Below are 13,458 nucleotides of genomic sequence, written 5' to 3'. Positions count from 1 at the left end.
TCTCCCTACCCCGGCCTCATCTTATTTATACACTTACAACAAAAGACAGAGGGGGAGAGATTGAGCCCCTGATACATTCAGAAAGAGAGAGAGAGAGACAGAGTGAGAGAGATGGACAGATCGAGTGAGAGAGCGTTAGAGAGAGAGCAGTAACACATTTACATTTTCTAGAGAATCAACCAACCTTAAAGTGCATTCAAATGTTTATTTTTTTCTTGAAAATATACACAAAGTCATGTGAGTAACTTGAAGCTGTGAGTAACTGAATAGAGATGGAGGGCGACATTTTCGCCGTGCAAAAGAGCACAAATATGTGTGAAAATACCGTAAACCTCATTATAATCTGGCAGTGTGATTCAATTATACATTTTTCTTCAACGATCTGTAATCCCGCTGCCAGATTATAATGAGTTTTACAGTATTTTTGCACAGATCTGTGCTCTGTTGCACCCCGAAAATGTCGCCCGGAGTTTCACGATGACGATGGTGATTATTTCCTGTCTGGGGCCTGAAGACTGCTCACCCTGTTTTTGGAGATCGTGGCATGGGGAGAAGCGGGAGTAAAGAATTCTCCCCATCTAAATGTGTACTCAAAAAACCTGGCTTCCAGTGCATGTTGAAAATAGCTGATTTGCCATGTGATAGAGGAGAGTTGTATGATCATTCAGTGTCCTTTATATTTCCTTTATGTGTCGCTCTCTCTGGCTGTCTGTTTCTCTCTCTCTTTCTCTCTCTCCCTCTCTTTCTCTTTTAATCACACAATTACACCTGTACCTATATACACACACCCAGACAAACATGCACTTTGACTGCTGACAGAGTAGTCAGTGTAGTAGTAGTGTGTTAACGTGTCAGGGAGTGAAAGGAGGAATAGAGGGGGTTTGGGGGTTTGGTCGCTAGGTAGGGCTGTGGTGGAAACTGGAAAATGAATAGTTGAGACGTCTCAGAAGTTGAAAAACACATTCATCATCTTCATTACGCCGGAAAACTAGCCAAGTCAGTGTAACGCATGCCCATCGCCAGGCCCGAGAGACGCCAGGCCTGCATGCAACTGTTTGCCAAATGGCTAACTTTTACGCCCGCCTGTCAATGTGGCCGTATCCCGTGGCTATGGTGGCTCCGAAGCCTAACAGAGAGGAAATGTTCATGATTTTTTTTCTGGGGGAATTTGCAGAAGATAAATGAGAGGTTCCAGGTAAGTCAAAGAGTTTTTCATGTTTTTTTTTCTTCTTTGCCTTCCTTCCAACAGACCCCAGTCCCATAATTTGGCTCGCAAGTGTGGAAGCTTGGACGTACCAAATAGTATTTTTTTCTGCCTTAAAAAAAAAAAATACTCCAGTGTTTATTGGGTGCACAGAGACGTTCCTGAACGTTCCCGGAGCGTTCCAAAGGGAGCCTGGCAGTGTCTGTCTGTCTGTCCGTAACGAGACAGTGATTTACAGACTCCCTTGTTTCTCCATAGCTCCTAAACAAGGTTTATCCCACGAGTTGCAAAATCCGTGGCAAGCTAAAGCAGATTGGCAGATATACAAACTCTTTTTCTTGTGTTACATTATACCAGTTAGTCAAAGTCTGTACATTTGCCCCCAGAAGGAGTTAAACCATTTCTGGAGTTGACTAAGTTCAGATGCATCTGAGATTAGGCAAGACACTGAACACAATACCTCAGGGTTCCTCAACTGGAGGCCCGCGGGCCAAATTTGTCCTGTGGGTGGTTTTATTTGGCCCTAAAAGTTTTCAGGGCAAAAAAATATATATTATTATTCGTTTTTTCATTTTTTTTCATTGTTGGACATAAGACTGTAAAAACACCAGGAAATCAGCTTGAATTGATTTTGAATTGATTTTAATTTAGCAAATCTGTTCCCAAGTATTCCCACCCATAATAGACGTGATGCAAATGTAAGCAAGGTTTGAAATGATTGTTTTAGTCAAATATTATATCTGTTTGTGCTTCTTGCGGTCAATTTGCAGTCTACAAACGATTTGTAATTATGTTCTGGCCCCGTGACCATCCACTCAAGAAAAAATTGGCTGTGGCTGAATCTAGTTGAGGATCCCTGCAATCCCTGTTCTAACTGGAATTAATACACACACACACACACACACACACACACACACACACACACACACACACACACACACACACACACACACACACACACACACACACACACACACACACACACACACACACACACACACACACACAGGTCTTCTGTCATGTCACAAATAAACCCTTTTTCTGTGTGTTGTCATTCCTGCTGTACTAGAACACTGGAGAAGCCCTCTCTCTCTCTCTCCCCACAAACAGATCTCTACTCTACAGTATCGTCAATGCTCTGTTCTCACAGAATCTCACAGAACTGCCTTCATTTTGTGCCCATAATAACCTTCTCATTTCCAGCCATGCGAGGACCAACGACATCCACCAAAGAAGAGGAAGACCTCTGAAAGAATGAAAGAAAGAGAGAAACCCTGTGCTCCTTCTCCCTCTGTCCCGTGTCTTTTCCTCGCTGGCGAGAGGAAAGGCTCCTCTGTGGTCTGAGTGTCCCAACTGCTCTGTCACTGGGCCCACCTTTGACCCGCCTTTGTGTAGTGCTGTCTCTGGTGCTCCTCCTCTTCCTCCTCCTCCTCTTCCTCCCTCCCTACCTCCTCCTGCTTTCTGGTGATAGTTACTGATTGCCTGTCTTGTCTGAGCGTCCATGTTCAAATTCAATTCAAAAAGGGTTAAATCCTTAATTAAGATTATTAAAAGGGAATTCAATTAAAGACTCTGGGGGGGAACTAATAAAACAATGATACAGGATTAGAGTGAACATCTCAGTTGCAGCCTGATCTAACGTTACATAGAGCTACCCACCCAAACCAAAAACAAACTTCGCTCCAAACAACTCCCCCTCCTCCAACCTGCAATATGCCCCCCTCCCCCTAACAGTACAGTACAACGGCCTCAACAAGCAAACAAAATCCTGTTACTGTGGCAACCCCCAAAACCCACGTCACCCACCCCCACCCATCAGCACCTCCTCCCTCATCCACCTGTAGAGACAGGGACCAGTAACCCTGCCTGTTTCTCAATAACACCTCCGTCATGCCGTCATCCCAGCCAGCCGCATGCATTCTCAATCTGACACGCTCTCCGTGTCTGTCAGCCCGCCCGTCTGTCACTAATCTACGCAACCCTTCTGCCTGTCTGTGTTTCTGTCTGTCCGGCTGCATGGGAGATCCTACTGTTCTACATTTGGTTTTTGGTCAGATTTGTATTTTCTTTCATTTTCCGTCCTTGAATTGCGGTTACATTAATAGCAACCAACACTTGTCCTGCGGTTTTCTTACAGTGCATCGTTACTGGTTACCGTTACTGTTCTCCTCTTAGCTGTAGTGTCCTGCTATGGATTCATTCCTCCCTCCCTTCAGTGATTATTTCCTGTGTAAGTTCTGCTCCACTCTAAACATCCCCCCTCAGAAGGCCTTAGAACTGCTGATTCCTTAGCCTTTTAGGAGTGTCCTGGAGTCCTCTCTCCTCCTCCTCCTCCTCCTCCTCCTCACCCTTTCTTACACAACCACCCACTCACACAGACACGTTCACACGCTCATACACACGTGCACACACCCTCGCACTCAAGCATGCACACGCTCACCAGCACTCGCATCCATACGCCAGCACATAATTGCACAGTCACCCATATACACACGCACAGACAGGCACAAACACACACGCACATACATGCACATACGCACACATACACACACACACACCAAACCGTTAGTTGAGAGACAGAAAGCCTCCATTCATTTGTGAACACTGCTTCAGAGAGTCCTTCACTTTGTCTACCAAACCTTTCCAAACTAACCGCCTGAGAAAGACCAGTATAGGGCCAAGCCAGGGGTGACCGGGGGGGGGGGGGGGGGCTTTAGTTACCCCTTCCTCACCCAAAATCCCCCTCCATAGGACTTTGTACATCAAAGACAGTCCTAGTTCCATTGTACTGAGTGGCAGTGCCCTGGCCCGCCCCCCCATTCAGTTCTTCAGAGAGCGATGCTCATTCAGAGCCTAATGACTCTGACGTCCCAGTGAAAGACTCCCTCTCTTCCCAAGGCCCAGTAGCGCTTATCACCACCCCCAGCCCATCCATTCTAACACAGCGTTTGCTCATGCATATCTGTGTTTGCTCAGCTGCATATCTGCATGTTCATCTTAACCGTAACCCCATCCCCGACCTTTCCCCTCTCCCTTCTCACCCCTCCCTCCATCCTCCCCCCCTCCCGGCTTGGGAACATGGTTTCCAGCGTTGACTGTTAAAGCCAGTTGTGATGTGTTCCATAGACAAACAGGCAACCAGCGCTGCCCCCAGACTACCTCCTTCTCCTCTCCTCTATGCATGCCCTCTCCATCGCTCCCCCCCTCCACTAGTCCCCAACCCCATTTATTGATGGGTGTTCCTCCTCCCATTTACTTCTCCCATTGTGGCCCACGATGGGACGGGATTTCCTCTCTCTTCTTCTTCTCTTTTTCTCTCTCTCATCCCTTCATTTTGTCGTTCTGTAGTCCTTGTTATCGCTCCCTCCCTTTGTAGTGTCTGTCTGATCTGGTGGCTAGCATAGCCTCTTACCCGTTGGCGTCACCCTCTCCCCTTCTTCTGTTGTCATCCTCACCCCCCTGCTTCTTACCCACACTCATGCAGCTTGTCTTGGACATGTTTGCTCATCCTTCCCTCTACTCCTCCTTCCTTTCCTCCTCCCCCTCTTCCTCCTTTTCGGATGTGAGGGAATCATTGCTGAGTGTGTGTGTGGCCGTTTGATATGGAAGACAGAAACAGCAACGGCTACAACATCAACGTCAACCAACTCCCCCACACCCCCCCCTAAATTATATTTTTATTTGAACTTCTATTTTTGTCCCCTACCCCCACCCTTACCCTCATTTCAACTTTTTTTTGCTATCTGGGACTTTTGGATTTGTTTTTGGGATTAACACTCTAACAGGGATTTTGGCGCTTTTTCATGGCTTCTTGCTTCTTGGCTTTGGTTTTGCTCAGACGCCAAGAGGGGCTGACTTGACGTCTCGGGCGGCAGCGGGCGGTGGATATTGGGCTTCTAATTAACCTTACTGCTCACTGTTTGTCCCCTTGTCACTTGTGTTTTAGAGAGAGATGAGGCTGCAATTGAGAGCTCTGAGTTCAATGCCACGTCAATAGCTGATGTGGACAAGCGGGTGAAACGGCGGCTTCTTATGGGTAACTCTTTTCTTCCTCTTTCTATGTGTTGCCATGGCGCTTGTGCTTGTATCCTCCCCTTTACTCTCTCTCTCTCTCTCTCAATTTTGTATTTTTATTTTTATGAAAGTCCTTGGTACCCTCTATGTCCACTCACAAGGTCCCAGTCTGTTGGTAAACTTCTCCAACCCTGCTCCCACCTCTACATGTTCTCTAGAGTTCCCACAGTAACTAACAGTTACTCCTGTAGGCAGCTACGCGTCCCTCCAAAGATTAGACTGGTGGTCAGGCACCGCTCCTCAAGTACTGCGGAGTCTTTAGACATAAAGGAAAGTTTATGGACAATGAAAAAGGTCTTGAAGAACTCGGGACTTTGACCATTTTGACACGGTTTCATCTTCACTATTAAGGCGAAAATGTTCCTGTGATGTTTTAAACACCCTCAGTCCTTCCTTGCCCCTCCCCATGACGATACTCATGGCTTGGAGGGACAGTACACGAGGAGGCGTTACAGATCCATCCCATTATGTCTTTGGAGTTGTCATGGAGAACATCTCAGCTAGTATCTTTGAAGGGTCTCTATCTGCAGAGTCTCTTTGCCTATAATAGATGGCATAGGGCTTCATTCAATCAAATCCGCCATCTGGAAGTCTCCGGGTGAAGACAAATATATGAGCTTTCATGCAAGCCCCGAGCACTGTCGATGAGAGACAGGCTCCAGATACTGTATCTACACTGTAGGTTCATCAATGGATTCATCAATGGATGACTCAGTCAATTAGTATAAAACAAATTAAATGAATGCACAACTGAATAAAAGCGTGAGTAGTTAACCCTTTCCCGACTCAGTGGAGGAAGATGCATCCGTTCAACAGTAGTGACTGACTGTTGAATGAAAATCACTCTACAGGGTTGGTGGGAAGGGACAAACAATATGGATCTCAGACAACGTATGCCAATCAACTCCTAGATAACACCGTTCTGTACATAGTCTGTCCCTGTGACCCTTCTTTTCCCTCTTTCAGACCTCGAACCCCCTGTGAAGTTCCACCTGACTGTTCAAGTGTGGTTGCAATATTTCTCTCTTTAATGGAAATATCTCAACTAATCTGGACTAACCACTAAACCAGACTAAACGGGTGAACCCCCACTAATACCTAACTAAAACTGCACTTCTTAAAACGTGGGAGCCTCGGAGCAGCATTTCCCTCTTGGTTTCTTATGATTCTGTTTCCTTAATTTTACTATTTGGTTTTCAAAGGCAGAAGTGGATCCAGTACAATGTACAACCTGTATGTTTACCAACACGGAGACCTAAGTCAGTCAGTCATACAGACATCCTGAGCTCGTATATGCTGTTACTGTTATGTGTTGGTGTCTGCAGGTTTCTCCCATACAGAGGCAGATCTTACTTAAACAGGTGACGACTTTGGCCAGTAAATGGGTGAGGGGGGGGGGGCTTGATTGTAGGTAACAAAATTCCACCTATCTCCTCTAAATGTTAACTTTTCCATCCTTCTCGTCTTTCCTCCGTTGAAGAATTCTCCCCCTGCCTGACTCAGTCCTGTTGTTTTCATACCTGATGATGTCACTGTTGATGCTCCTCCCCTTCATTCCAACACTGTGTCCTCCATGTTTTCTATAACCCCAATCTCACATTTGATATCTCTGTCTCTCACAATGATTTATGTTTTTATCCCGCTCTATATGACCTGTGTTATTGAGATGTTCTTATCCTAACTTTTTTATTTGCTGTTTTTTTTCTTCATTCTTTACAGGTCTGATTAGTCTGATTGCCATTGTCATCTCAGAAATCAAATTTTCACTAGATTAATCTCACTTAATTATTTCCAAGCAAGTCAAAATTATAATTGAAACCAATGTAAGGCAAATGATCTTTAGCAGGGGTGAATAGACCTACTGTAGGTATTGCTATAGTATAGGAGGAGACTATGGAAGTCTTTAGAACAGCCCTGAACTGCCCTGGTCTGTCCGGCAGCCGCATGTTAGATCTGACACTGTGCTCCGTTTGTCTGCCTGCTTTGACACACAGCGTTCCTGACTCTCTCTCTGTACTTCTGCTGCTGCTATTTTCACTGCAGACACTGCCGTAGCCCTTGTCCCAAAGCACCGGAGCCCAGATTGATCAAGACAGATTAAACTGGACCTGGGCTACAATGAAAAATAGATGGAGAAAAACATGATAGAAAGAGAGAGAGAGGAAAGAGTGAAGAAAGTGAAAGTTGTAGCACAGAAAAAGGCAGGTCTTTTCAAAGGCTGGGTGTGAGAGAGAGAGAGGGAGAGAGAGAGAGAGCGAGAGAGGTGCTATTACACTGACCTCGGCTGCTGAGGAGTCCAAATAAACCACTCACCTAGGACAGATGGGCTGAGCTGGGCATGTGTGTGTGTATGGATAGTGTGATTCCAGGACGGGGCCAGTGCTGACAGCTGGATTAGGTGCCCACGACACAGTGAAGGGGGATCCTGTTAGCTAGGCCCTGCTGAAAGACGATCGTGCCCCTACAGTCAGCATGTGTGTGGAGAGTTGATGGGACTTGGCATGATGCTTAATAAAGCACAACCACTCCTCTTTTCTCATGACTCCCTCTCAATCAATAGAACATGTGTCCTCTCTGAGAGAAGATGTCTTACTGAGAGAGAGAGAGAGAGAGAGAGAGAGAGAGAGAGAGAGAGAGAGAGAGAGAGAGAGAGAGAGAGAGAGAGAGAGAGAGAGAGACTACATGGAGATTTGACTGGTCAGCATGTCTGTGTGTGTGAGGAGTATGTGGGACGTGTGTGTGTTTGTGTGTGTGTGTGTGAGTGTGTGTGTGTGTGTGTGTGTGTGTGTGTGTGTGTGTGTGTGTGTGTGTGTGTGTGTGTGTGTGTGTGTGTGTGTGTGTGTGTGTGTGTACACCCACTGTCTATCTCTCCACTCCTGACGTCAGCAGAGCAGGTCAGTCTGCCCAGAGCATGTGTGAGCATGGCAGGCATCTTAGAGATGGATGAGAGGAGAGAGAGACAGACAGAGAGACAGTGAGATGGAGGGGTTATGGGGTGGGCAAGTCAGGGGTGTCTCTGTTGGTTTGTACTGGCTCTCAGCCAACACACCACTGGCCCTGCTGCCGCTGCTCACACAAACAAGACAGACGAGTAATCTTCATCTGTCACCACGGAGATGAGAGCTGGTTCCCTTGAACGGATCCCTCCAACTGTCAATCTCCCCCAGAATGTCTCCCACAGAAACTCCCCCAAACCCTCACTCCCCTTTCTAAAAAAGAGGTGTTACCCTGTCCCTCTTCCTCTGTCAGCTTCAGCATGTTGACTAGAGCCAATGAAAGTGAGACACAGGGAAGTGGAAAGGATGGCTGTGAATAGAAGAGCGTTAGCCTTTGTAGCATCGTTGCAATACAGTGTGCACGAGACAGAAACATTCAGGGGTGGGAGAGGGGAGGAAGAGGGGAGGGGGTTCAGAGGGGCTGTTCGGGGGTAGGCTGGGCATGTCCAGTACATCAATCAGAGTGTGTTTTGGCGGGTCTGTGTTCCTGTGTGCAGCCTCTTGCCCTGGGGGTGGGCGGGCCTGGCTCATCAGAGCAGGAGAGGGGCTCTGAGCAGGACTCACGCTAAGCTAATGATAGGGCCCATTGCTTTCAGTAGTATAAATCACTCTGACCCATTAACAGCCCCATGCACACACACACACACACACACACACACCTGAGTGGGACGTTTACCGGGGTCCGCTGCCGTACCCTACAGCACCCATCAGACAAGCTACACTATATATACAATAGTATGTGGACACCCCTTCAAATTAGTGGATTCGGCTATTTCAGCCACACCCATTGCTGACAGGTGTATATAATCAAGCACACCGCCATGCAATCTCCATAGACAAACATTGGCAGTAGAATGGCCTTACTGAAGAGCTCAGTGACTTTAAACTTGGCACTGTCTTAGGATGCCACCTTTACAACAAGTCAGTTCGTCAAATTTCTGCCCAGCAAAGCTGCCCCGGTCCACTGTAAGTGCTGTTATTATGAAGTGGAAACGTCTAGGAGCAACAACAGCTCAGCCGAGAAGTGGTAGGCCACACAAGCTCACAGAACGGGACCACCGAGTGCTGAAGCGCGTAGCGTGTACAATTTGTCTGTCCTCGGTTGCAACACTCACTACCGAGTTCCAAACTGCCTCTGGAAGCAACATCAGCACAATAACTGTTAGTCAGGAGCTTCATGAAATGGGTTTCCATGGCTGAGCAGCCGCACACAAGCTTAAGATCATCATGCGTAATGCCAAGCGTCAGCTGGAGTGGTGTAAAGTTAGCCGCCATTGGACTCTGGAGCATTGGAAACGCGTTCTCTGGATTGATGAATCACGCCATCTGGCAGTCTGACTGACACATCTGGGTTTGGCAGATGCCAGGAGAACGCTACCTGCCACAATGCGTAGTGCCAACTGTAAAGTTTGATGGGGGAGGGATAATGGTCTGGGGCTGTTTTTCATGGTTCGGGCTAGGCCCATTAGTTCCAGTGAAGCGAAATCTTAACGCTACAGTATACAATGACATTCTAGACGATTCTGTGCTTCCAACTTTGTGGCAACAGTTTGGGGAAGGCCCTTTCCTGTTTCAGCATGACAATGCCCCCGTGCACAAAGCGAGGTCCATCTTTGTGATGAATTGGAACGCAGAATGCGAGCCAGGCCTAATCGCCCCCAACATCAGTGCCCAACCTCACTAATGTTCTTGTGGCTGAATGGAAGCAAGTCCCCGCAGCAGTGTTCCAACATCTAGTGCAAAGCCTTCCCAGAAGAGTGGAGGCTGTTATAGCAGCAAAGGGGGGACCAACTCCATATTAATGCCCATGATTTTGGAATGAGATGTTCAACAACCAGGTGTCCACATATTTTTGGTCATGTAGTGTACCAGGAGTATAGAGTATCTCTAGTACCTTCCCCTATTCCCTCTGTTTTCCTTTTCTAGGAATTAGGTTAAGTACCCCAAAAAGGTATCTGCAGTTCTATGAAACACACCAGCAGCCTCATTGAAGTAGAGCCTTTTTGGCACTGACAGCTTCCCGGTGGTGGTAGAAACTGGCGACCATGCTGGCTCTCACAGCACCCACCTGCAGTTTGCTTTTGCTGCAAACAGACGGCCATGTTGGATCAGCCCGCTGATGAGATGCCGTCAGTCCGTGACACTGCACTCATTGACAGTATTATGCTAATGCTGTGACCTCTAGAGCCGGGCACGTTAGCTAGCCTGTCTGAAAGTGTTTATCTCGTTCCCTCCTCCCTTAAAGCAAGCGCAGAACCTCTTTGCATTTAATGAGCTGGGAATAGGTGCCAGAGAGACAAGCGTACCATCTCTCATTTGCGTACATGTCCATGTCCAAAGAGCCAGAGCCATTTCAGCGTCTTCTGTCACCTTTAAAGGGATAGTTTGGGATTTTGGCTGAACTCGTGGATACCATTTTTATGCCTCTGCGTCCAGTATGAAGGAAGTTAGAGGTAGTTTTGCGAGCCAATGCTAACTAGCATTATCACTAGCTGTACCCAAAGACTTCCAGTCTTTGTGCTAAGCTAGTAAGCATTGTTCTCGAAACTACCTCTAACTTCCTTCATACAGGACGCAGAAACATAAAAATGGTATCCACAAGTTTGGGGTAGTAGATAAACTATCCCTTTAACTAAGCACAGTCAACTGAGTTTTTTCCCCAGGACATATCATACGCCTGCCAGACCCAAATAGTTCATCTGAAACGTTTCTTTTTGAAATATAGTAGCCTATTATTGAGCCCCTTTCTAAAAACAGTGTACCGTTTCACCGTCCTCCGCAGTATCTGACACCCATTGGGGATTAGTGAGCTCAGCTTTCCTAAAGCAACATTGGGCTGCGCAGGTGAAGTGGAGATGCCATTAGGTGCTGTTTGTTTTGGGATTAGCTCAGGCAATATTCACAAGTCAGAGCAAACCTTATCTTCGCCACATACAAGAACATTTTTCCTGGAGTCAAAATATACACATTCGGTCCTAGGTACTACTACTCGATCCCGCCACTAACTATATTTTAGACTCTCATATTTTCTCTACTTAACCTTCAGTATCGTTTTTGACTAAATGTTTTCTTGACGTTTTTGGAAACAGGGCACACCTGCCTTAACTCACCTACTGATTTCCTCTCCTTATCAGCATATGTTGCCCATTAATCTCTTGTGTATGTTTTGTAGAAATCTGTCTTTCTCTAATTTGGTCTGCTAGGTGTTCCAATCAATGATGTTCAACAGAATCCTGAGCATGAGTTTATAGTTGGTCTATGACATGTTTATGAACCGTCTATGAAATTCCAACTGTGTAGCGTCTCATAACCTGTCACTGGTCTGATGGATAACTACAATGTCTTCACACGTGTTTAGTATTGTGGAAATGAAGTCTGAATGGGTATGATGGAAAAGCCAAAAGCCCTGAATACACGACATCACCCTGTTGTGTATTTCTCCATTGTATGTAGCCTCTCCTCAACCCACCCGTCATATCTTCACTGTCTACTGTTTCTCTCTTTAGCCTCCGTTCTGCTCTTTAGATATGCGTACCAGTCAGTAGGTTAACACCCCTCCCCTGCCCCCCGCCCCTCCTCTCTTTTCTCCCACTGTATATTTTTGTTTCACCCAGAAACCTGTGCGGTGAACAATGGCGGCTGTGACCGGACGTGCAAGGACACGGCTACAGGGGTACGCTGCAGCTGCCCCGTGGGATTCACCCTGCAGCCAGACGGCAAGACCTGCAAAGGTCAGTGTATAGGTGTGTGTGTGTCCGTGTGGCCCTACTGTCCCCTACTGCTCTCCTCTATCTTCTTTACTCCCCCCCCCCCCTCTCTCTCTCTCTCCATGTGACGAGCGGCTTTAACTCATGCCTTGATAGCACCCAACCCTTTTGTGTGCTCGTTGCATCTTGAAAACACACTGCTAGTGCTGTTAACAATGAAGACACATTCTGTATCAGCACTCAACCGTATTTAACCATTATAACGCTGTATGGGCAAGTTATGTGGTATTGAATGGTACTGAGTTGAGAGGATTCTTTGCGGAGGTGGTCCAGGGGTCTGGTATCTGTGGCTGGTATGAGTGGTATCTGAGTGATCTTGGGCCAAGACCAACCAACCCCGCGGCACGAAGTTCACTTCCCCTCCTCGCGTGGAGCAGAGAGAGGCTCCGGTCTCCGGCGCGGTCACTGGCAGTGCTGCTGTTGTTGACGTTGCCGCTAAGTGTTTCCACTTCCCAAATTCCGCCTGTGACGTCAACGACAGTGGCCAAGGCCCTACCGGGCTGCCACATAGACACAGTGAAGCGGATTATTTTAGCGGATAGTTGATTGAGGCTTGTCCCTAAACAAACCGGGCCGTTGATGTTTCTGACCCCAGGGTCACCCTAATGGAAAATACAGTGGTTTCGTGTGGAGTGGTATTGTTGATTTGTATCAGGGATCATTGATATGGCTGAGGAACAGCTACACTGTGGTCTGGCTTGCATGAGACACGCTTGGGTGCAACTCAAGAGCATAGTGGCTACTTTCTCCTTTCCTTCATCTCCTTTCCTTCATCTGCCCTGATCTGAAGAAGAGACTGGGGAAGAGAAAACAAAAGGGCTTAGAGTTTTCCTCGGGCTGTTGAGTTGAGTCGGTTCACATCAGAATAGTTGAAGAAGAGCTACACTGAGGATGTGGGAGGTGCTGTTACATCGCTGCTCAACCCAACTCTGCCCACATGTGACAAGACATGTCTGAGGAGGGGAACTGCTGTAGGAGTCGCCATAGCAATGACTCGTAGGTTACATGGCGGCGACTCTTTATGTCCAATGTGTGTGTGTGTGTATGTGTGTGTGTGTACCTGTGTGACCAAGTGTGTGTGCATGTGTGTGTATTTCGTGTCAAGAAGTTTGAGAATGTGGCATGTAAGTGTGTGAAATACTGGAGCCGGAGCTGTCTGGCTGGCAGGCAGACGAGTCGTCGGCAAACCTTCAGCTGTTTGAACAGTGAGGCCCACGCTGCACTGTCTCTCTCTTTTCCTCTCACACACATATAGTACACACACACACACACACACACACACACACACACACACACACACACACACACACACACACACACACACACACACACACACACACACACACACACACACTCACACAGACTCACACAGCGCCACCCAGCTGTATAGTGGGGAGACACAACAGAGGGGGGTTAC

General features: G+C 47.2%; 1 protein-coding gene across 7 annotated transcripts in view; it reads left to right on the top strand.

Moving 5' to 3' along the window:
* Nucleotides 1–13,458, top strand: part of scube1 (signal peptide, CUB domain, EGF-like 1) — a 120,048-nt gene that overhangs the window by 74,925 nt on the left and 31,665 nt on the right. For 2 of the 7 annotated variants that reach the window (XM_071332816.1, XM_071332817.1), the window contains exons 7-9: nucleotides 433–486; nucleotides 5,151–5,240; nucleotides 11,889–12,005. In XM_071332816.1, coding sequence (XP_071188917.1) covers nucleotides 433–486; nucleotides 5,151–5,240; nucleotides 11,889–12,005 — 261 coding nt within the window. The remainder of the gene's footprint in view (nucleotides 1–432; nucleotides 487–5,150; nucleotides 5,241–11,888; nucleotides 12,006–13,458) is intronic. The other 5 variants (XM_071332819.1, XM_071332818.1, XM_071332821.1 and 2 more) reach the window with 3 other exon arrangements.

Source organism: Salvelinus alpinus, chromosome 11 (genome assembly GCF_045679555.1).
Source record: "Salvelinus alpinus chromosome 11, SLU_Salpinus.1, whole genome shotgun sequence".
Lineage (NCBI taxonomy): Eukaryota > Metazoa > Chordata > Actinopteri > Salmoniformes > Salmonidae > Salvelinus > Salvelinus alpinus.
This window is presented reverse-complemented; position numbering and strand designations above follow the sequence as displayed.